The sequence below is a fragment of the Macrobrachium nipponense genome, chromosome 41, assembly GCF_015104395.2.
Source record: "Macrobrachium nipponense isolate FS-2020 chromosome 41, ASM1510439v2, whole genome shotgun sequence".
Taxonomy (NCBI): domain Eukaryota; kingdom Metazoa; phylum Arthropoda; class Malacostraca; order Decapoda; family Palaemonidae; genus Macrobrachium; species Macrobrachium nipponense.
Genome location: NC_061102.1, coordinates 22,743,424 through 22,769,143, shown reverse-complemented (window position 1 = coordinate 22,769,143; position 25,720 = coordinate 22,743,424). Strand labels below are relative to the sequence as shown.

General features: G+C 37.1%; 1 protein-coding gene across 2 annotated transcripts in view; it reads left to right on the top strand.

Moving 5' to 3' along the window:
- The window catches only part of LOC135212593 (N-acetyl-D-glucosamine kinase-like), a 94,477-nt gene that overhangs the window by 43,622 nt on the left and 25,135 nt on the right, over positions 1 to 25,720 (top strand). For both annotated transcript variants that reach the window (XM_064246149.1, XM_064246148.1), the window contains exon 3: positions 23,855 to 23,953. In XM_064246149.1, coding sequence (XP_064102219.1) covers positions 23,855 to 23,953 — 99 coding nt within the window. The remainder of the gene's footprint in view (positions 1 to 23,854; positions 23,954 to 25,720) is intronic.

Sequence of the window (25,720 nt, the reverse complement as noted above, 5' to 3'; positions counted from 1 at the left end):
ATTTTTTTTTCATTGCCTGAAGTTTAGTATGCAATCATCAGAAATGAAAAATAATATCATTATCATATGTAAATAATGCGATATATGGTAGCGAAAAAAAAAAAAATTCATAGATAATTGTATTCAAATCACGCTGCGCAAAAAACGGTCAAAGCTAACGAGTTACTTTTTTTTCGTTGTATTTTACACTAAATTGCAATTCTTTTTATATATAATACATAGTAAAACAATAAAAGCAACACCGGAAAAATATTATCACAAAATGATGTACGAATTCGTAACGCGGGGACGTAAAAAGTTATTTTCAAAAATTCACCGTAATTCTAAATAAATTGTTCTAGAGACTTCCAATTTGTTTCAGAATTAAGACAAATGATTGAATATTACGAAACTGTAAGAGTTTTAGATTAGAATTGCAGATTTCGACCATTTCGGACGAGTTAAATTTGACCGAATGTCGAAATTTTTATATATATATTTCTTTATATGCACCTATTTCGGAGATGGAAAAAGCTACAACCTTCAATTATTTTTTATTGTATTTTTCATGAATTTGCGCACATTTTGATATATGAAACTCTATAAAAAGGCTAATATGAAAAGGAGCAAATATTAGGATAATGCGATGTACATATTTCGGAGACTTGCGGCCGCGAATCGGCGCGCGGAGGTGAAGGTAAATATTATTTTTCAAAAATTCCACCATAAATCACAATATTGTTTTAGAGACTTCAAATTTGTTTCAAAATGAAGAAAAATGACGGAATATTACTAGGCCGTAAGAGTTTTAGCTTACAATTGCGTTTTTCAACTATTTCGGTAGAGTCAAATTTGACCGAACGTGGTTTTTTTTCTATTTATCGTGATTTATATGCAAATATTTCGCAAAAGAGAAAAAGCTACAACCTTCAATCATTTTTAGTTGTATTTCTACTACTTGAAATTGCGCATTTTTCATATATAAAACTTATGTAACAGCTAATTTTAAATGGTGCAAAACATTTCGACAATCGCACAAAAAATTTTGATTTTTTCTTAAGAGTTACCGCGCGAACGTAAGGAAAATGTTTTTTTTTTTTTTTTTTTCATAAATTCACCATAAATCGAAATATTGTGCTAGAGACTTCCAAGACGTTGCAAAATGAAGGTAAATGATTGAATATTACTAGAATATAACAGTTTTAGCTTACAATTGCGTTTTTCGACCATTTCGGTAGAGTCAAAGTTGACCGAAAGTTGAAATTTTTGCACTTAACGTTATTTATATGAAAATATTTTCGAAAACTGATAAAAGCTACAACCATGGGTTGTTTTTGTTGTATTGTGCATGAAATTGCGCACATTTCCATATATAAAACTTTATGTAACGGCAAATTTAAAAGGGTGCAAACATTACGACAATCGCACGAAAAAATTTATCGGAATAGTTATCGCACGAACGTAAGGAAAAAGTTATTTCATAAATTCACCATAAATCGAAATATTGTGCTAGAGACGTCCATTTTGTTGCAAATTGAAGGCAAATGATTGAATATTACTATAATATAAGAATTTTAGCTTACAATTTGCGTTTATTCTCGACCATTTCTGTTAGAGTCAAAGTTGACCTGCAAGGCTTGAACTATTATTTGCATTGGATGCACTTATCGTTATTTATATGAAAAATATTTCAAAACTGATAAAAGCTACAATCATGAGTATTTTTTTGTTGTATTTTACATGAAATTGCGCACATTTTCATATATAATACTTCATGTAAAGGATAATTTAAAATGGTGCAAAAATTATGTCAAAGTGACGAAATAATTTCCGAGATGTGTCACTGACACTTTTTAGTGTGATAAGAAAGAAATTCGCGCTTGCGCGCCTGCGTAGCGATTGTAAACAAAACAACGCCTTGATCCGTGAACTCCCAGCATCCCCCAAGGCGCGTGATACAAAAGTTTTCGGCTGGTAGGCCTATAAGTATTTTTCCGCGAATTTTTTAAAAAAAACTTTGTTTAGCCGACGTATGATACGTCCAAAAAAAATCGTGGCCATACGGGAGACATTTTGACTCGACGTTTAATACGTCCAATCGGCGTAAGAGGGTTTAATGAGTTGTCATAACAACCATCTCAATCCTGCTCCGATTTCTGCCTAAAGTTACGGATCTCTGGAAGGCTACCTAATAGTACACCCATAGAGTTTATACAAATTCTATGGAACTGTTTTTTTGAGATGCCGTATCACGCGCGCACACACGCGCACACACACACACACACACACACACGTTCCAATGGCCTTGCCGGTGCTGTTATGCTCTTTTCCGAGTATATCTTTTCATATCTTCTATGATCAACCGCGTTTTAAAATCACAAGCAGGTCATTCGTATTATTGATGTTAAAGACACTGTCATTATATTTATAGGAAGAGTGTCAGGCAAGTTGGTATCCTCTTCACAGGTCTGGTTGAATGCTGCGGAAAATGTTGATAATTTAACTCTGCCATAACAACCTCGGCTGATATGCTCCTATATAACCGTTTCGAATCCAAACTTAAAGAGATTCCAATAAAACTATTTCTCTTTTCTCCGAATTTCTTGCTTTTGCACTGATTCAGGGATCATTGGTACGTCTTGCCAGATACGACTTTTAATTATGGTCAGAGAAATCATTATCAGATAGCTACAGATTCAACACGAGAGAGAGAGAGAGAGAGAGAGAGAGAGAGAGAGAGAGTTGGGGGAGGGGGAGAGGGGGCGGGGACGGGCGTGTGTGTGTGTGTGTGTGTGTGAGACAAGGTGGAGAATGATATGTTTATATTATTACTTCAGAGCTCTCTTTTTAATAAGAATGATTTTGCAATCTCGCGTTTTGTTATTGCATTTCCCCTAATTAGTTGTCTGCTCTGAACTCGTTCAGCTTCCAACTAAATGAATTTACTTCTGTAGGTAAATATATAATTCATCATTCTCCATTTTTTCTGCCAAACTTTCTTTTTTATAATATTTTGAATACTTTATAAATTAGTTGTCTGTTATTAACTCGTTCAGCTTACAACTAAATAATTTCACTTTTGTAGGTAAATATATAATTCATCATTCTCCATTTCCTCTGTCAAACTGTCTTTTTTATAATATCTTTAATATTTACTTTTGTAGGGAAATATATAATTTATCATTCTCCATTTTTTCTGTCAAACTTTCTTTTTTTATACTATTTTGAATATTTACTTTTGTAGGTAAATATATCATTTATCATTCTCCATGATATCTGTCAAACTTTCTTTTTTATAATATTTTGAATATTTTATACACCGTTACTGTGCATATTTCGTCCAAAATTCGCAGCTGTAAGAGTTGCGGGGAGGGGAAGTGTGTGGCATTGGGCGCGTTGCCAGAGCTGCGACGATTACAAGTGAGAGTGGCGGCTCGGGGAAAACAGGTCAGCCAGCCCCGCAGACCTGGGCTTTGCGCCCTGACCTTTGATGACGGTAGTGAGGGCTCTAAGCGGCAGTTTTCGGCTGAGGGGTTTCTGATTGCTGATCAGTACAAGGTGGAGAAGGGTTACAGTTTTTTATATTTTTTAAGTTTCAGTTTTTATAATTTTTTAAATTAAGGGTTACATTTTTTAAAACTGTAAAGTGTTTTTTAAGGGTTACATTATTTCATTTTTGTTAAGGGTTACAGATTCGTCATTTTTTTCAAGGTTGATTTTTTCACAAGGGTTACACTTTTCTATTTTTTACGGGTTACAGGCTTTAACTTTGTTAAGGTTTAGTTTTTTAATTTTTTGTAAAGAAATACATTATTTTATTTTTGTTAAAGGTTGCAGTTTTATCATTTTTAAGGGTAGGTTTTTTCTCAAGGGTTACACTTTTCTATTTTTAAGGGTTACAACTTTTTATTTTTTATAATTTATTGTGGGTTAGTTTTATACTTTTTATTTTTGTTAAGGGTAACAGTTTTTATTACCCTTATTTTTTTATTTTTGCTGGGAGAGAGAAAAATAACATTTTGGGTGTTTCCTCACACACTTATTTATGTAAGTACTATTTACGAGTAAGATTTGCCTAAATAATCCCTTCCGGAATGCAGTTGTTTTTCACAGTTTCCTTTATTTTCATATTGAGTATTTCTTGGAATATAGAATTTAGACCAAAGGCTAAGCGCTGGGACGTATGAGGTCATTCAGTGCTGAAAGGGAAATTGAAAGTAAAATGGTTTGAAAGGTGTAACAGGAGGAAAACCTCTAAGCAATTGCACTATGAAACAATTGTTAGGAGAGGGTGAACAGAAAGACGGGAGTGAGAAAATATGAATTAAGATACAGCAAAAGGAGGGGAAATAGGTTGCAGCTAGGGGGCTGAAAGGACGCTGCAAAGAACCATAAGTAATGCCTACAGTGCACCGCATGAGATCCCATAGTAAATGATGAAGCTTTATTTTTAGCCGAAGATGCCATACTATTTGCTCTCGAGCCGAAACCTCTCAAGGCGAGAGATTTACCAAAAAACTTAAGATGGTCACGATCCTTTTTTGCAAGCTTATCAAGTATGCAGTGAAGAATCTTCAGAGATATATAAAAAATACATATAAGTAAAGGAAATGAAATCGATTAATATTGAAATGTTACGAATCAGACCCCTAGTATTCATTGTTTTGGTCTCTGTAGTCATTATTATATTTATTATTATTTGTATACGTATCTCAATAGTAGAATTATTGGCAATCACTGAGTAGAATAATTGACGATCACTGCTTCTGTATGTAATTGAATAGTTTCGGTTGTGTGACTCGAATCCAGAGGTTAACACCAGTCCTCTTATGCCTCTCGGCACACACCACCAACCGCGCTTGCATAAGCCGGCTGAATTGTAGAGTCCTCTCCCTAAATGTATTCTCAAAGTTTGGTTCCAGTTATTGCGCATGTGCAGTATGAAACATCTGGTTTTTTGAGGGGGGTGGGGGAGCTTTTTTTGAGACAATACATCAGAGCGTCCAGCCTAGAATTTATGAGGGAGGAAGTTCAGGAATATAAGAACCCGGTCACGTGCTTATCTTACTACAATGGGCGTTATGTCTGTCCGTCCGTCTGTCATTCAATCACGGCCAAACGGCTGGTCCGATGGGCACGAAACTTGGCAAGGTTATATAGTGGGGACCCCCTAAGATGGTTTATAATGGGGTTTCATCCTACCTTCCCCCTTTCCCCTTCCGAAAGGGTTGGGGTTGAGAAGGGATTCCCTGAAACGTAGCTGGTCCTGCCCGTGAAATGGGGCTGGTTATACCCGTAGACTTAGTTACTCGGCGAATTTATCATACATAATTTCTGTTACTTGGCAAATTTATCATGCATAATTTCTGTTACTTGGCGAATTTATCATACATAATTTCTGTTACTTGGCGAATTTATCATACATAATTTCTGTTACTTGGCGAATTTATCATGCATAATTTCTGTTACTTGGCGAATTTATCATACATAATTTCTGTTACTTGGCGAATTTATCATACATAATTTCTGTTACTTGGCGAATTCATCATGCATAATTTCTGTTACTTGGCGAATTTATCATACATAATTTCTGTTACTTGGCGAATTTATCATACATAATTTCTGTTACTTGGCAAATTTATCATACATAATTTCTGTTACTTGGCGAATTTATCATGCATAATTTCTGTTACTTGGCAGATTTATCATACATAATTTCTGTTTACACATTTTTGCTAGTTCTTCTAATGACACTAAACTGATGTTGTAGAAATGCATTGATATACATTAGTTTTTATGCATGCTCATGAATGGGTCTGTTTTCCTCATACAAGTATATATATGTATATATATATCCAGTGTAGCTCGAAGGAACACGTGAGTGAAGCTGGGGACTTGGAATAAGTACTTTCATAGTTTATTCTACATTTCAAGTAGAATAAACTACAAAAGTACTTGTTCCAAGTCGCCAGTTTCACCCTCCTTTCTACCGTGGATTGGAAATTTCACATTTTAAATGAACAATTGTAGTTTTTGAAAGTGTATTTTTGTATTGTGTCTCCATTTCGATTTTCTAAATCATAAGTATATAAGTATATCTTAGTTTTACCAGACCACTGAGCTGATTAACAGCTCTCCTAAGGCTGGCCCAAAGGATTAGATATTTTTACGTGGCTAGGAACCAATTGGTTACCCAGCAATGGGACCTACAGTTTATTGTGGAATCCGAGCCACATTATATCGAGAAATGAATTTCTATCACCAGAAATAAATTCCTCTAATTCCGCGTTGGCAGAACCGAGAATCGAGCTTCGGACCACCGTGTTGATAGTCGAGCGCGAAAACCACTCGTCCAATGAGGGACTTTCTAAATCATGAAAGAGGTCTCAAAATATAGAGTCAAAGATTGCATATACTTTTTTACTCACGATACGTCCATAGTAGTAGTGCACTGGTTCCATCGTGGCTTGCTGCCCATCAGTAGACGTGCAGCTTTGAGCGGGTAGCAGCTTCAGACAGGGCGAAGAAAAGGACGTGTGGGGCTAGCAATCTCATCCCATAAGACTGAATGATAACCGGAAGGCTCGACTTAAAATAAGTGCTCCAAGGAAATGACATTTCACCCTGGGCTGTAAGTTATTCTGATTTACTGGGTCACCAATTCATCCCGTGTCAGTTAATTGGGCCAAACACACAAACACACACAAACGCGCGCACACACACGTCGGTATAAGACGCGCAGCGTTCCTCAGATGATAATCAGGAGACAAAACCCGCACTTTTTGTCGTCTTGTTTCCATTTTCCTGGTTTTTATAACTTCAACTTTTTTTTTTTTTGCGTCTAAGTGATTCATGAACAGGAGAAAAATACAACACCAGGAGATCAGAAAAAGATTGCTTTAAGCTGAGTGGCATTGTAGCAGCAGATAAATTCAATAATAATAATAATAATACTAAAATGGCGACGATGATTGACAGTCAACAACGCAAGGTAGACTTACTTTCTCTTACCAAAGTATGATGACAAATGGTCAGTTTGTTGAGGTCAGCTCATAGAAAGGACAGAAGAATAATAAAAAAAAAAGTACGTCATCTCGACATATACTGAGACCTCGGTGTGAAATAGAACACAGGTACGAACCTAGCTGACCTTAGATGACCCCATTTTTACGTACTTATACTTGTTTGACATTGAATTGTTAATCCAGAGGCGTTTGGTAATCCACAGAAGGAGAATCTTTTTACTTTCATTGTTCCCTTGGAGTCAGTTTGGTTCTTTGATGGAATTGAGAATGGTTTTGTGTTTACGGCCTTATTATGTCCTGTTAGAAGATCACTTTCATCTTTAGGATGCCTTCCAATTCGTCTTCTCTCTCTCTCTCTCTCTCTCTCTCTCTCTCTCTCTCTCTCTCTCTCTCTCTCTCTCTCTCTACTTGACAGGTTTGAATTAGAGGCCTTCCTGCCTCTTCCGATCCCCTTTCTCTCTCTGCTGCGAGGCATTTTGTCTATGCCTCTTTGGGAACTATTTCAGCTCTTGTTCCTGTGAGCACAAGGGGACATCTATCTCCACTCAGGCGCCTTTGCAACACCCGTCATTCCGGTTCTTCTGCATTTACTCAGCGGAAATTTGCATTTCTTGAGTTCTTCTGTTATCAAGCCTTGAAAACCCGTTTGTGCTTCTGTTTTCCCGACTCTAGTAATTTTCCGCCTGGAAGGCGTCAAGCCAAACTGAGTTAAAAAAGAAAAAAAGTGGACACTTGTCAAGTGTTCTGGGTGAACCGTAGGGAGAACTTTATTGGGAAAAAGAACTTGCAGTTGATGGAGCTGAATGCAGGAAAGACTAGTCAGTGAGGAGATGGATCACAGAGTAAACATGTCAGTGGAGAGATTCTGCGTCGTGGATTTAAAAAAAAAATATGAGCACGTTGAATAGTTGTTGAATAAGCAGGGTCAGAAATGAAGGTCAGGTGAATGATGCAAGAGAAATTGAGAAGTGGAGAGAGATCAGCTGAATTTATTGGCATTACTACTGAGATTCTGTGGTGAAGTTATACCTTCATTGTGTGGCTAAGCAAGATGTGTGAGATATGTCTGGAGGAGAAGAATACTTGTTCATTTAAGGGAGTGAAAATAACATCAGGTGAATTCGTAAGAGTAATACTGACATAACATTACTAAAAAAAAAAGATGCATGGTAAGGTTTATATTGGAAGTATAGAGAGTGAACGGATCTAAAAGAGAAATGCAGTGGGTTTGAACGAGGTTGAAAGTGAAGGGAATGAAAATCGTGTCATGTATGGACTTATTGAGGCTTTGGAATTATTTATAAGGTAAAGGTGAAGGGATTGTTAACTTGAATAAGGTAATGAGAGTAAATAAACCCAGGATCATGGAGATGGGGGAAAAAAGTAGTTCGGTAAAAAACCTGTTTACAAAGCAACCCAGTTTTCCATTCATGCCGCCAGTGACCAGTCCACAGAAATCTAATCGGAGAAAGCTGAAATCCGAATTGAACTGCAGGAAGAGATAATGTTGATGCTTTTGGTTCTCGAAACATAATGGTTTAGCTGTTACATATCTCTACCGGAAAATAGAATCCCAAAAGCTGTGGAGCACCTCAGTGGCGTGATCGGTATGGTCTTGGCCTACTTCCTCGGTGGTCGCGAGTTCGATTCTCGGGCATTCCACTGAGGGGTGAGAGATTTGTATTTCTGGTGATAGAAGTTCACTCTCGACGTGGTTCGGAAGTCACGCAATGCCGTTGGTCCCGTTGCTGAATAACCACTGGTTCCATGCAACGTAAAAACACCATAAGGAATGGTTTCCAGAAAACAAAATCACAAAAATACGTGGTCCGGCAGAAAGCAAGAATCTCATAATGGAATGTTTTTATAAAAAACAAAAACACAAAAGTATGGAATAAATATAAAAAAAATTCCCTACGGACATGGACTGTTTACCTGGAAAAAATAAAATAAACGTAAGATGTGGGTATTTACACGACACTGTAAAGGGAAGCAATGGTTGTATGTTGGTCTCACAGGGAAAAGCTTATCACAAAGAAAAATTGAACATCATGTTTAAATGCTGACATCAAAGTTCTATTATTCTTAATCATAGCTATAGCACTAATCTCATTATAAACTGCGATGATTGGCAGATGGTTTATAGGGGTGCTTGTCCATTCGACAGCCAGATGATGCTTTTCTAATTAAGACAGTAGAAAACATGAATTTGTCTAAAGGGGTTTGGGAGTTAGCTCCAGTAAGTAATATCTTCACAGAAACCTCTCTTGGGTCTAGCTCTTGAATGAATTGTAAACGTGTCCTCTGTATACGAATATTCAGCATTCCGACGTTGAATGATACAACGCTTTATTGTTTCAAGTTTTTCATTTTCATGAACATCCTCCTTTACTGCATAATTATTACATAAACGTATATACAATTTCACTTGATGTATTTCCTGTTTATCATAAGTAAAACGTATTTGCAAACGAATTGTACTTCAATTTACAAAGATGTTTCTTCCTGATGATCTTAACTTTGTAAATGACCATTCCATCAGGTGTATAATTTTTATAAGTTTAAATAAATTCATTTTTTTGTATTTCCTTTTTCATAAGTAAAAACGTATTTGCATTCGAATTCTTGGTTAATTTACAAAGATGTGTATTTGTAAATGCGTATTACTTGAAGTGTGTAATATCCTCATGATCACTCTTGCCTGCTGGACCAATCACATCGATCCCGTCATTTCAGCGTTGCTCAATCGTAGAAATTCGGGAATTTCGACTTAATTCAAACATGCTTGACCTTAGCTTAGGTGTCTCACGGGAGAAAATATGTACATTGTGTATTTTTTATGCTTTTAATAGCTCCGCAGTCAACAACACAAAGATAAGCGAGATTATACCAGATCATCCCACGAACTCGAGTACCTGGTCTGGGTTTATCCCATTTAATCAAGCATCGCACAGAATATTTTCTCTCTTGACTTTTTTTTGTGCGTCCTTGATCTTGAATTCGGAGCTTTTGTTCTTGAACTTGGTCTCCGGGAAAGGTAGAGGATCAGTACTTGTGTGTGCGTCCTCATCGACGATAAAGAAGTACTCCAAAGTATCGAGTGTTCTTGAAGATCATTTTTATGACGTTGCTTGCGAGTCGTGGAGGAAAAAGACGCGTTCTGAAGTGCCTTTCGAGTAGACCGTATCTGACAAGACTGACTCTTTTCTTTAGAAAGAATCTCTCCCGGAGCACTTGAGGCGAAACAAAAGGACTCGCCTGAGTCTTTCAAGTGCCTCGGGTATATACTGCTTTCATGATACTTTCCTGTTCTCAAGTACTTGCGTCGCTCCCCGGCGACGCAAAATGTCGGAATTCCAAGACGACTGGAGATCATTATCGCAGCCTCGGGAGAAATAGCTGACGAGAGCATAGAATAGTCTTCTTGAGTTTTTATCAAGTGGCGAATTATGGGGTTTTTCATTGGTGGCTCTTGAGTCGTTTCCCAAAAAGGGGCCTTATCGTCGTGTATGCATTGGAGGATTGGGACTTAGACTGATTTACTTTTAAACCTCAGTCTTGTAGGGTATTAGTGCACTTGGCGTGGTGCACTGTAGGTATAACTAAAGGTTATTTGTAATGTCCCATTGCTTCTCGGATACACTTTTTTTCCTTTTTCATTTCCACGCTTTTTTCCCCATTATTCCATACTTTTTTCCCATTATTCCACACTTTTTCTCCAGTATTCACACTTTTTTCTCCATTATTCCACACTTTTTTCCCCATTATTCCACACTTTTTTCCCATTATTCCACACTGTTTTCCCATTATTCCACTCTCGTTCTTCATCCTTGCTGTCCAACCACTCTAACTCCCTAATTTCACTGACGTAAGCAGTACTAAGCACAGATTTGGCTTATAGCTTTATAGCCATAAAGCATTCAATCACTTATTAATAATAATAATAATAATACATTCGTTTTAATTATAAAATGTCTTTGTATTGCAAATAAATATCATATTGCATGTATCACTTATTAACTGACTTCTAAACTTTATGAATGTAAGTGGATCATGCATATCGCTTATTGGTGGTAATTTACAAATTTGTACGTGCCATTGGGACGTGTACGTCTACGTACGTACAAAATTGCACTTGCATTCGTGTTTATGCTCCTGGATACAAGCTCGGTCATGGAATATGTTTACAACCCACACCTGTGGACATTTAGAAACAAACATTAACTTTATATGCATGCGCAGCCACATAGCTTTCCATGATCATGCAAAAGCGTATGTACACCTAGGTGCATTTAGATAGTTCAATGTTTCATGAGTACTTAGTATGTCTTTATGCATTTGTGTACACACTCAAATTACGTTTTTATACAAGATACTACATTAGTACGCATGAATAGACACATGAGAAAATATGGCTATTTGACTTTCACGTGGATATATGTGATCATAGATACATGAATATGCACATGTCGACATATATGAATATATATGTGTATGTACAAGATGGGATACATGTGGTTTACTTTTCTTTATCAGTTTTAATCCTATTTCCCACATGACCAATAAAAAATAATTTAATTTAATTTTGGATGTTTTTCGGCTTCTAATTCCACGCCATGAACTCCAGGAGCCTTGCGCATGCACGTCAATAACTCTCATCCTAATTATTATTATCAATAATGTTCTATCATGGATGATAATCTATCTGACCTTGACTTTGACCTCTGTGGGGCGAGTGCCTTTGGGAAGCCTCAACAAACGCCTATTGGGGATAACGTCACGGCCGGCACAAGTGCCGTGTGGATTAACGCGGCTCTAATCGTCACCACGTCTCGATTTGTGTGTAGGGGGTCGGGAGGAGGGGGGTGTGGGGGGGGGGGGGGGGGTGGAGTGTCGGGGGTTCTTGGTTCGTCTACTTTATCAGTTTCTGTTTTTATTTTCTCTTTAAATTTATCTCGTGTTTTCAGATCTCGAATGTTTTTTTTTTTTTTTTTTTTCAGGGGGGGTGCACTACTGTTTTAATCGTACAATATTATGGAACAAGCCAGAAGGCCCTTAGACTTGAACTTAGGATAACACAGAATAAGACAACAAAATATCAGTAAGAGGACGAATGAATATTGAATAAAACTGACTTTAATGGCATGAATAAAAATATAAAATGCAGTTGAATAAACACTGTCAGTTGGTATTGATGTTGTTTTATATTAATTATGTAGTGTTCCTAGATTTTATTTCTGAAATATGATTGTCGAGCTGCTTCTTGTGTCTTGAATTAGTTTTCATTTATTAACTAGGTTGCGGTTTATTTATTTATTTTTTTTTTTTGCTCTGAGCAAAAATGAAAAAAGATTAGTAATTATGGTTAATGCAACTGGTTCTTGTTCTCTCGTCTTATTACGCCTAGGTTATTTCTTGTAACTTTCAATCAATGTTTACTTATCCCTTTTATAGGATATATTAAATTTTCATTTCCTTGAATGTACGTTGAATTTCCATCACATAGGACTTAGAGCATATATTCTTAATGTTCGTGTCTACCGCAGTAGCTAAGACAGCGCAGTCCCCCAACCCGTTTCCCCCCCCACCCGTTCCAAATAAAAAAAAAATGTAAAGGAATAAGTAGGGGCCGTACATCTTACTTAGAACAAATACTTTTTTTTAGTCTACAACCGGTAGCTGGATTCTCTCTCTCTCTCTCTCTCTCTCTCTCTCTCTCTCTCTCTCTCTCTCTCTCTCTAAATTCACTTGTTATAATGCCGAATCATTAAGTTCTTTGGGTATGCCATCAATGCGTTCTCTGCTCTAGTATGTATCTGATGTGATAACTGGCACAGTGTCCCATTTTTGTGTATTAAGTACCTTTTTTTAACCTTTTTTCGTGGTAAAAAAACAAAGAAAAAAAAACACCCACCGTAGAATCTTTAATAAATGTCGAAAATTTTAACACCTTAGCGCATATAAACGTAACCATCCCTTACCTGGAACCCACGTGGACCCAAGTCTTTGCACAGCTTCCTGTAAAGTGGGATTTTTTTTTTCCATCAACTGGCCACCAGTCGGTTATTTTAGTAAGGGCACCGCCCAATACAGGAAATTAGTGTGGTGGATCGGCCTCTTTGGGCAGGCAGTGTATACATGCCCATCACGGAATGATTTCTTTCAGTTGCTTGGAGCACGAGGGTATCTGTTTTAATATATTCCTATATAAGACTCCAGCCTCTGGAACCATGCTCAACTAACTTTTCCTAACGCCCTCTCTAACCTGGTTGACCTGATCTTTCATCCTCCCTCCCTCTTTCGACAACCACGATGCCCTCACGTGGCCCTCCAGCCCTGTGGCGGTGGGTATATCTTCATGGATGAGTACCTAACCTCTCAGTATGAAACAATAATATTATGGCATTGGCACTTTATGGTGTTCGTAGAGATCTTCCTTATAGCTGTGACAATGGTTCTTTTACTTCCTGTTAAAACCCCGGTATTAAGTAAGTCTTACATGTCTTTTTTTATACTTGTGGCATTTGTCGAGTCTTGTACCACTTTGTCAAAGATGTTTTACATGATGATTGTTTCATTTTTTATTATAATCATGACATTTAATCATTCTTGAACACTGTTATTAAAGATGTGGTACTTGATGATTTTCAGGCTTTTGTTTTAGCTGTGGCACTGAATGATTTTCAGACTTTTGCTTTAGCTCTGGCACTTAATGATTTTCAGACTATGGTTTTAGCTGTGGCAGTTAATGATTTTCAGACTTTTGTTTTAGATGTGGCACTTAATTATTTTCAGACTTTAGTTTTAGCTGTGGCACTTAATGATTTTCAGACTTTGGTTTTAGCTGTGGCAATTGATGATTTTCAGACTTTTGTTTTAGCTGTGGCACTTATCTGAGTTCAAAGTGCTTCTCTGATAGTTGCGTCTATAGTTGTAGCCCATACTGAGTTTAATATAGTCGTGGCACTTGATGACTCTTGCTCGTTTATTAAAGCTGTGGAACTTAATGATTTTCTGGCCTTTTTTATATAGTTCTGATAATGATTCTTGTGCTCTTTGTTATAACTTGCGCCTAGGGCTTCTTTGTTGTAATGATTCTTAGGGTGGCTTTGTTTTAGATGTAGCTTTCAATGGACTCGACCCTTTGTAGCTGTGGTGCTTAATGATTCAATAACTTTTTAGTTGGATTCTTCTTTATTTGTACAGCTGTGACATTTGACACGAGTCTCGGAACTCCCTCCCTCTTTTGAAAGTCTTCAGAGTTCGTAAGTGATTACCATCTCCTCTTCAAATATTCCTGTGTTGTCACTGATGTCCAGTTAATCGAAGGTTGTAATGAAAAATTATAACTTATTCATTCAAAGATTCTCTCTCTTTTGTCCGTTTCTGATAAATGTCCGTCTCCTCAGTGTTTGAACGTTGACGTCAAGAAGCAAGTATCCATAACTTGCATGTTTGAAAGGTCATCATCTTTATACTTGGTGTGGATGCTGAATGGATGGCGTGATTTCTATGTCCGAGAATAAAATGTTAAGAATGGTGTATTCCATTTAATAGGCAAGTTCCACCACTGTTTCTAGTAATTTCAAGTAACTGTGTCACAGTTGAGTTGATGCCTTGATGTGTTATTATTCCGCACTAAAGAACTATACACTCGAAAATGGGAGGTGAACGTGTCGTAAGTTTAAAAGTGCGTAATTCTATTTCTGGGCGTTGTTCGCTTTAGTGCTATTTTCCCTAACTTATTTTCAATTGCTGTGCATATGCATACATTACATGTATACAGCTCACACACACACACACACACACACACACACCACACACACACACACATATATATAGATATATATATATGTATTACTGGTAAAAATGTTCCTGGTAACAACAGAATTCCATCTAATAAAAGGAGCCCATAAAAACACCAAGATGTAGAGAGAAAAGTACTATATTTCAGAGACTGCTGCTCTCTACATTTTGGTGTTTTTATGGGCATTCCTTTTATGGATATATATATATATCTATATATATATTATATCTATTAAATATATATATATGATAATATATGCATGTATGTATAATGTGTGTGTAAATTTATGATTGTGCTTATTTAATTTTTTCGTTTCACATAATAACAATAATAATAAATTCACGTATTCACATTTTAAGGCAAATTTTGGCAACTTTCCCCATGTGGTTTGTTTATCTTGAACTGAAGACACTAAAAGGGTAATTTTTTTTTTCCTTCAAAGATTTGAGGACTTGTAGTAGTCTGAGGCTTCTCGTTTACAGCTTAGTAGTTTATAGTTTTTCTATGAAGTCAAATTCTGAGAGTTTTGAAATTTCAATGTTCGTAAATCAGAACCTGTTAGCCTAATCGATAACTACTATATTCCCCTCCTTTCAAGCGATCCAAGAATCGAAACTGTCAGGATGAGTGACTTCGTAAACAAGACACTAAATACAGAGTACGTTCATTGATCAAGTCATTTGATACCATTCAAAACAAGATATAGTCTTTAGCCTCCTGTTAGAGCCACCAAAATAAACAAGATTCTCTTTATTGAAAGGTTTATTGGGCATTTTGCACGTTCCATAACAAGGAGGAACTATTAACGGTAGTTGTGGCTGCAAAAAAACAGCCCAGTTTCGCTCCACTTGAAAACGACCAGTAAATCTCAAGGTCGCCAAGACCGGTCCATCTGAGAGAGAATTTTCTTCTTCTTCTTCTTCTTCTTCTTCTTCTTCTTCTTCTTAGGAAAACAAAAGTTGAAAAACGGGCATCCCTACAACGCCCGTATATGAAGCATAAATGTTATAATCCTGGTAAGTTTGTGGTCAGTTACCCCATTCAGGAAGCAATGAAATCCATTTCGTAATCTGCGTCAGGATTTATTCCACACCTGCAGTTAGACACCAAATATGCCACATGCGTCAGTGAGCAAACTTAATATCCTTTGATGTCCATTTTATTACTGCAGTTATTAAGCTAAGAACGTTCACGGAATGAATGAATAGAATCGGTCTGCGTGACTGTGCTGGTAGTGAACATGGAGGTTCACCTGTGTTCTTGGAAAGGTCAGTTAAACTGACCACTTCAGCTTCTGGCCCAGTCTTATGCCACCACTTGAGGAGGGGAGAATCCGACCTCAGTTGATCTGTGTCCGGCAGGTTTACTCTCATTCTTATTTCACGTGCAATGAGAACACTTTCGTTGAGATACTGCTCTTATTATGTATGCGTTGAGTTAGGTCAATTATGCTCTGGATATGAGCGTCGAATCATTTACTATTTCTGTTGAGTTACGCATAATGTCTGTTGCGTTTACACAATGCTTCTCAATTAAGGTTTTTCTTCTGTGGGTCCTTTTCATTTTCTTCGTTTTCTAGTTTCATTCATCGTCTCTTCAATTTTGCGTTAGTTGTCGTTATGTTTAATGAGTTTCATGTATGATTAGGAAGTCTCTTGGTCGTCGTAGAAACAAGATTTATATTAATCTAACCGCTGGAATGAAAAAATAATTTGAATAGATGCATTCTAGATTGACTTTTAAAAAGATCACTTGTATTCCTTCCAAGTGGCATTATCACAACACTCCCAAAAATAGAAGGCAAACCCGATGCCTATGTATAAAAAAAAAAAAAAAAAAGCGTCCTTGATTGGCGTCAAGTTTTTTTTTTTTTTTTTTTTTCTACACCTTCGACCTTCAAGGGACCTTCGTCGCCGGTACTAAGTGACTGGAATTGCTAACGATAGAAGCAATTTGGGCAGGGCTCTCGACCGTTTGTTTGTCTTGGGCAAGCGCTGGGTGGTCGGTCGCGAGGATAGAGATTGGAACAATGGCTCCAGAAGAGTTCAGGGATGGAGTTTGATTCGAACTGCTTGTGGCCAGTGTTATGTAGGTTAAGTGGACTTGCAAAACGCCGCTCTTTCAATAGAGTTCGTTATAGAGGCATAAGGACCTATACTGGTCGCTTGACTTGAATGTTGTCAGTATTATTCCTCGCCATGTTGTCAGAAATATGTCATCTTATATATATTTTTGTTTTACTTCTTTGGGGCCTTTTGATTATTGATTTTTTTATCCAGTAGATGAAACCTATTCGTATGGAACAAGCCCACTAGGCCATTGACTTAAAACTAAAGCTTCCAAAGAATATTTTAGGGTAAATGCAATCAATTTTCCACATTGTTGCTCAGCTTCTTCCATATTAATACTGCTACAGTAATTTAGTTGAAGACTTTTGCGCATATTTTTTGTACTTATATACAGTAACCTCTCAGCTATCAGAATCTTTGATGGTCAGGTCTTTTGTTAAGTAACAAAGTCTGCTAAGCAACATAAACACTAAAAAATTATATCGAGAAATGAATTTCTAATCACCAGAAATAAATTCCTCCGGTTCCTCACAAGAAGCAGCGGGGAGCGAACTCGGGCTACCAGATTGATAGGCGAGTACGCAACCCACTCGTCATCTGAGGAACTATCGAGGATGTTTAAACCAAGTTATTGGCCTTTTAGGCTTCCTCCGCGTGAATATGTTTAAAACAAGTTATTGGCCTTTTCAGGCTTCCTCCACGAGAATATACTATAAGAATTATAATCACCACAGAAGGCATCAGGATTTTGGAGGTGATTAGTGGAGGCATGGCAAAAAAACAAAAAATAAATAAATAAAATAAATAAAGTAAAAAATAAACAAAGTTGGAACCACTGCTGTAAAGTTATAGCCTGCATCAATATTTTCTAGATAGCATCAAGAAAAATGTACTTTACACTTAATATTCAGTTCATGAACCACACACACACACACACACACACATCGCATGACATCTAGCAAAACATCCCTATAAAGAATTCTCACAATAATTTAGATGACAAGTACACAAGTCTTAAATTTAAAAAAATATATATATATTTACTCTTCAGAGATACGCTCTTGCAAATTCAAGACTTGCGTGTCATGTTTGTACATCTTAATTCACATATATGTATTCATAATTTCCTTGCGTGTCATGTTTGTACATCTTAATTCACATATATGTATTCATAATTTCCGCACATTTATATCCTTTCAAAATATTATTCGTTCATTTTTTTAACCTCATGTATGACATTTTTAAAGTAATAAAATTATTTTTTGATTTCAAGTATGAATTTTTAAATATCCTAAAATCTACATGATTAAAGTTTACTTATTTTGAAAGCATATTTATTTTGTTTTGTGCAATTAAAAAAGTAAACATCATACCTATTTTCGTATTTCTGAATAATATATATTTCCAAATTGCTTCTGTTAAGATCTGCAAGTTCCGAGGCAGCAGAACCTTACGGTAACGGGATCATTTGGAACCAGTGACTCCAGTCCCTCCTCAAGGTGACCTGCCTGACGCTCATTCCCCTCCCCCCCCCCCCCCCTTATTCCTTCTTCCCCTCCGTCCTCTATCCCCCTCCAAATATTCTCCCAAGTATACCCTCTGCTGCCTCCAAATGTCCCTTGATATTGCCTACCCAGGCCACACCCCTCCCCACCCCCACCCCCTCTCCCTCCCCCTCCATCTCCTTCTCCCCCTCCATCTCCCCCACCGACGAGAGAGGTGTAAGTGTAACCTCCCACTGTGATTTGGCCAACTACAGGACACAGGCAGGCTCAAGCTCCTCTTTTTAGAGCGAGTGTCATGTTTTGCCTTCATCGAAATGTGTTTTGGTCCACACGGACCGGTTTGGCGCGCTTTTTTTGTAAAACGCGCGCTTCCCATCCTAACTGATTTATGCCCAATGCGAACTCGACGGCTAAAATATTCTCTGGGTATCTGTTGGGTGTCGCGTCCATTTGTTTGGATTGCATCAACTGGCGTCGCGGGGTGAATTTCGTCAGGAGTCCCGGGGAATTGGAAGCATTTAAATGTAAAAGTCAAATGTACATGTTTTAGTTTGGATATGATGCATAGGAGAAAACAAATATCCGTAGATATTTGTGATGAGAATCCCTGTTTAGGTCAGAGTGAGGAAGGATTCAAGCTTCCTCGCAACCAGAATAGCTGAGGGGTAAACAAAAAAGTGAAAGTCAGAGAGAGAGAGAGAGAGAGAGAGAGAGAGAGAGAGAGAGAGAGAGCGAGGAGAGAGAGAATATATTATAAAACAGAAGGGACAGGAAATGAAAGACCCATTCGATGGTGTATGTATTTTGGTGTGTGTGTGTGTATATATAGATATATCTAATTAATATGTATATCTAATAATATATCTATACACACACACACACACACACTCACACACAGATACTTGAGAATGTTAGGGAGCTCTTAATTAGTCTCTCAAATCATAGAGAACCCTAAAATTTGACGGTGCGAAAAAAAATGTTTACATTTCTCCGTATTAATAATATTTGTGATTTGCGAGTTGTTAGACCTTTCCAATAAACACACATACACGCGCGCACGTCAGCCGTTTTTTTATGGTTAAATATATTTACATATACCTATGGTACATGACTTTTATTTGCTAAATCGCCCAGAATCCTATCCCCAACCCCTCCCCCCCAACATGATCCAGTTTCAGAGTGAGCTTTGATCTTATCCAAGAAAAGAATTCATTAACCTTTTCTATCAAAACTTTGTTCGACCTCTCCCTCGCATCGCGTGATGTCCAGAGTTAAATTATTTGACTTCGCTGTGTCTATAGTGTCAGACGGCGTAGCTTTCCCTCTGGTAATGTTCGCTAAGATGGTGAGGCTGGAACTTTACCGCAGAGACCTGTATCTTTGTGCTGTTGGATTAATTTTATGAATTTATGATTAGTTATTTTTTTTCATTCTTTCATTTTTAGCTTCATCTTCATTTGTTTTCTATTTGCGATTTGTTCACTTAGGGGCATGTACCCTACTGGCCTTTAGGTCTATTCCACAATGCAACACGTGCTATATGATTTATGACAATAAAAGGAGAAATGGACTCGCTTACTTACGGGTAGGTTGTGATACTGCACAAATCCACCCAAGGTCAAAGAAGAGAGAGTGGGCGTAGTTACAAAAGAACAACTTTTTTCTTCTTCTACTTCTTCTTCTTCTTCCCCTTATCTATCTCACTTTGACCCGTTCGTTCGTTCGTTCCTTACCATTGGCAGACAGTGGCCTGAAGTCAGGAGACTGCTATTGCGTCTTAGGTGAGATGACGCCGACAAAATCAGGTGATCGAAGGTGGTACTATAAGTCTAAGTAATTGCAAGGAAATCTTTGTTTACACCTCGATCATCGTTGTAGGTGGCCATATTGAATCATCCGTTTTAACCAAGTTTCTTTTCGCATAAACCTTCCAGGTTATTCGTGCGGAATCGAGCCTAATCCTTCATTTTGTTTTGTCATCTTGAGACAGTCGAGTGTTTGTACTCGTCCATATTTGGCGTCGAGACTTGCCTAGCCAGTTTCTACTGTGGCGCCTGGAGGACGCAGCCATGAAAGCTCGAGAGGCCATTGCTTGCCTGGTGCGCAGAGCTATAAATGCACACAATACGCACAGACATACAAAATACCCATTTGTTTAAATATACATATACTTACACGCGTTTTATGTATATATACGTACATACAGACACACACAAAAAGATATAAGAGGGCCATTCCAGTGCCATAATCTACTCTAGACCGAGAGGGAAGGCAGGGAAAAATGGAGGAGTGACCCTTATATTAACCTGAAAGAAGAAAGTTTATAGAAAACGGGCAACGGTAGCTGGAAGAATTTTTTAGGTTACTTCCGATTGAATTCTGGAGTTCGTTACATTTATCTGTGTTCCTAAGCTTTTGGATGGTTTGCAGGTGCATTGCCTTTCGCTGTTGCCTCTTTTCTTTTTTTTTTTTTTACTTTGCTTCTTCGGGACGGGGCTAGTCAAGGGTATAAGGTTGCACTCTGCTTTTAAAAACTTCTTGATTCATGATATTTGTTTGGACTTTCATAAGAATGTGACGTATATGGGGGGATAGATATCTCCCTGACGAAATGTTAATTCGCTGCTGCGTTTAATAGGAAGTTTATTTAGAAATGTAAATGTATTATGTTTCTTTGTATACAAAATAATAGGCATTTTGGTGTGCCGAATTGTACTGGTCTTGTTACTGGCATTTTTCTTCCCACGAGAATGTGTTGCGTGTAATTATTTTGATAATTGTTAGGATATCTAAGTCTCTTAATTTATCTGCAATACAACGCAATACACCTCAGAGATACCTCGTATAGGTCACAAGTACCTTGTGGCAGTTGCTAGAAAATTTGACGGGTTTTTATTAGTTAAATTCCACGGCTGTATCGTCTGTGGACTTGGTATTTTCCCCTTATCTCAAAAGAGCAGAGTTGTGCGTAGAGCTGCTTAACAGTAAAAGAGCCGACCAACAGGTTTGCATCTTATTTTGATCATTATTTTTACCCTGTGGAAGGTCGGTTGTTGTTAACAGTCCTTCGGACAGATGGCAGCACTTGGTCATTTCTTGGAAAGAAGATGAGGTAGGGCCGTCCAGTGGGGATGTTTTATTTGTTATTTTTCATGACGGAGACCGAAATGACTAGTTTGATGATATGTATATATATATATATATATATATATATCTATATATATGTATATATATATATATATATATATATATATATATATATATTATGATATTGTTTGATTTTCTCTTTTTGTAGTGCTTCCATAAAAGAGAAAAATATTTACATTTTTATAAGGATACTAATCAAATACATAATCTCTCTCTCTCTCTCTCTCTCTCTCCTCTCTCTCTCTCTCTCTCAATAAAAAATAAATATATGTGTGTGCGCGCGTCAGGCAAATGAAAATCATCATAAAAATGTAAATATTTTTCTCATCAAGTGAAGCGCTGGATAAAGAGAGAGATAAAAAAATGACATTTGTCATTAAATGCCTCATAGCTGTATTGACATTTAAAGAGGGGGGAAAAGAGACACCTCTCCCATATTTCAGTTTCCGGGTGCTGCTGTCAGAACCAAATCTCCCCCCTCCCCTTTTTCCATCCCCTTTTTCCATACCCCCCCCTTTCTCTCCATGCCCTCCTCTCCATACCCTCCCCCATGCCCACTGGATTCCCGGGTATCCTTGGAGACGGGCGACGTTCTTCGAGGAAGCGGCGGTGTTGGAAATGGCTCGACTTTTGGCCGATGCTCGTGTCTCTGGATGTCATTCAGGAAATGAATGGACCACTTCGCGATTCACGAGACTGCCTGATGCTACGGTTGATTGATAGAGATTGGTTTATATTTGCCCATTCTTTTCGTCTCTCCCTCCACACACACACGCTCTCACTCTCTCATTTTTGTGAGTATATTTTTTTGTGTATATTGCTTGTGTGTGTGTATAAGTATTATATATTACATACATAGATACATACATACACACGAGCACAAAAATTTTGTCAACGATTACCAAAATGTTTTAAAAGGAAACAATTATTTTATATGCTTGTGTGATGTATATTTTTGTGTATATGCTGTGTGTGTATAATTATATATATATATATATATATATATATATATATGATATATATCATATATACATATATCATATATATATATATATACATATATATATATATATATACTAATATATATATATATATATATATATATCATATATATATAGTATATATATATATATATACCATAGACTATATAATATCATACACTAGATACATACATAGATACATACATACACACGACAGCAAAAATTTGTCACGATTACCAAAGCGTTTTACAAGGAAACAATTATTTTATGCCGCTTGGAATTCTCGAATTCCTTCTTTTTTTTTACGTTTGAGCATGTCTGTCAGAGACCCCCTCTTGGCACCATTGAAAAATCACTGGAGAAGATTCTCTTCGGGAATTTCTATCTCGATCCCACGAAACGTCGTAACGATGTCACAGTTCAGATATTTTTCCAGAGTATATTTTGAAACTGACATCACCGAAGGACCACGATGGAGGAGCGGAAGTATTAAGTGCAACTTGAGTTGATACTGAGTTCCTCTTAGCATCCTCACTTCTATCACAACCCCCCCGCCCCAAAAAAAAAAAAAAAAAAAAAAAAAAATCAGTCCCAGCATTTACCGATTAAATGGGCTGTTTTCCACTTACTCTTAGACAACACATTTACGTCTGTGCAGTAGTTTTATTATGTTTTGATATAAAAGAGTGAAAGAAAAAACCTTTTAACGAAACTTAGACTTATTTTCCCATAGCCCATCTTTTATTTGGAAAAAAAAAAAACACGCCAGTTTTGTAATGAACATCAAGTGAGTTTTTCCTCTTACTCCTAGACGACATTTACATCTGTGCAGTAATTTTATATTGTATTTAACATGATAGAGTGGAAAAGAACAAGGCGTCATCCGACCTCCAGCTTACTCAGGGCGCGTGCTAAAATCTGCGGTCAAATAAGAGAGTTGTTTCACCAACGAAAATTGAAGTAAATAGGCTGTTATATTTTATTAGAAAGAATTTTTCTGTACTGTTTAACGTGCACATTATTTATTTTTCTCATTTTCATTATAAATAAATCATAAATATAGTATCCTAAATTCCTGTATGTTTAACTCAACGCGAAACACCTTTTTCAGACCTATTTAGAATTTCCTGGCCGCCTACCCCCCACCACACAATAAAGTAGTTTGTAGGCTTACTCCCCGAGTACGCAAAAATGGCCGAAAACTTTACTTATTTTCCCGTAAACAAAGGCGTAAGTATAAGCGCAGATTTATGAGTGGCGCCTCCGCAATTCAAAAACTACTTTTTAAGTTATTGTTGTTATTCACATAACACTTAACATGTTTCTTTTTGTTACATTTCAGTTGATTGGTATGACAGAATGCCAATCAAGGATCCGCCAGTTAGTCGATGATGCCAAGCAGATGGCCGGACTCCCACAGGATACCACGCTGGAAGGACTCGTGAGTATTAGAAGGATTAAGTGCTTTGTGTTTTTAGTGATATGTAAATTTTAGGCATCTAAGAGGAGAGAGAGAGGGAGAGAGAGAGAGCTTGTCACAGACTTGTACCAGTTTTCCATGCGTAGTTGTCTAGAATATTCTAATAATGTATCTCTGAACATCTGGATTAACCTGATTTAGAATTTCGATTTAAATCTGATCATCACATTTTAAGAAAGCTAGAAAATTTTGTTAAAAAAACTGATGAAGGCATTAATTGATTAAAATTTATTCAGTTATTGTAGTCTTGTTTTAGTCATATAACGCAATTATTATTATTATTATTATTATTATTATTATTATTATTATTACCGACATTGTTTTTCAGTCCAGCAAAGTTCACTTTGAAAAATAGTTTGAAACCTTTCTATTAACAATTATCGCAAAGTATCGTCATATCTTATCTACTTGTGTTGCCCGCATACTACGCCATCAAAAGGGGAACATTAATTAATTGAGAACTGTAAGAAACGTAGTTGTTTTTTTTTCTTTTTTTTATGAATGAAGGGAGTGATAGTAAAAGTGCGCCGTAACTTCCCTGCAAGCGATTGCGTCATCATAATGGGACCCGTGCCCACTGTGCCATATATGAAACGAGATCGCGGTAAAAGGAGCGATGGTATGTTTGGGATATTCGGAAAGGTGGTTACCAGTTGCGCACGTCATTTGCAACCATCGATTCATTGTAGAGTCGAAAGTGAAAGGGAACCCTATGCTATAATTTCAGATTCTCTCTCTCTCTCTCTCTCTCTCTCTCTCTCTCTCTCTCTCTTCTCCCCCTTCCCCCCCTCCCCTCGGTCCCCCCCCATCTCTCCTCTCTCCTCCCTCTCTCATTACAGCAGTTAAACTACTTCGCCATCCAGGGCATACTTGAGGATACTGGACATAAGCTGGGGTTGGGGTTTAAATGAATATTTGGGCAAAATATGGATTAGTCTAAACTTAGAAAAAAAAAGTCTCAATAGACACACCTCTGAATCTTTTGATCGTTAGCTAGTTGATGCCGTTAATTTATTTTTATTATACTTTTAACATAAATTTGTGCTTCTTTTTGTGTTACTTGCTCATACTTTCGTATGGTTAAATGGCTAATCGACATCAGCACGGCGTTGAAGTGGCCATTATTGGATAGAAGGGACTAGAACTTGCATTGACGCTCAGTAGTTCAGAAGAAGACCCTTTACAGTTGCAGTATTGATAATGCTTCGTTTATCTTTCATTTAGTTGATTTATTTATTTATTTATTTATTATATTTTTTCCATTTGTTTCGTTAGCCTATGGTTTAACGCTTTGCTCTCTTTTATTCCGTAATGATGTAAAGATTTTTCATTTGCTTTTTATATTTCACGAACGTGGTTTTCAACGGTAGTAATAACCAAACGTTTCCAGTGTCACGTCATCGGACCAGACTTTCACTAATCAGTCAGTGGCTCTGTAAAAAAAAATTGGGTTTAGGCTGAAGACGAATTGGATATATAGTTCGTAATTCAGAAACCTGGAATTGAGCGAGGAGCAAATATGAAATCTAAAATAACAAGATATGTCTTCGATAAAATCAGATTTTTTCAAATGTTCGAAAGTGAAGAAAATCTGGTTGTTTTTACCCGTCAGAATTCTTTGCTTAATGGCGTGTACTTTTTTTTGCTTTACCTTCAAAATCCAGGGCCTTACACATCCATGTTCCAAGAAATGAACACGGTAATTTTTTTTCTTTGTCTTGTATGTGA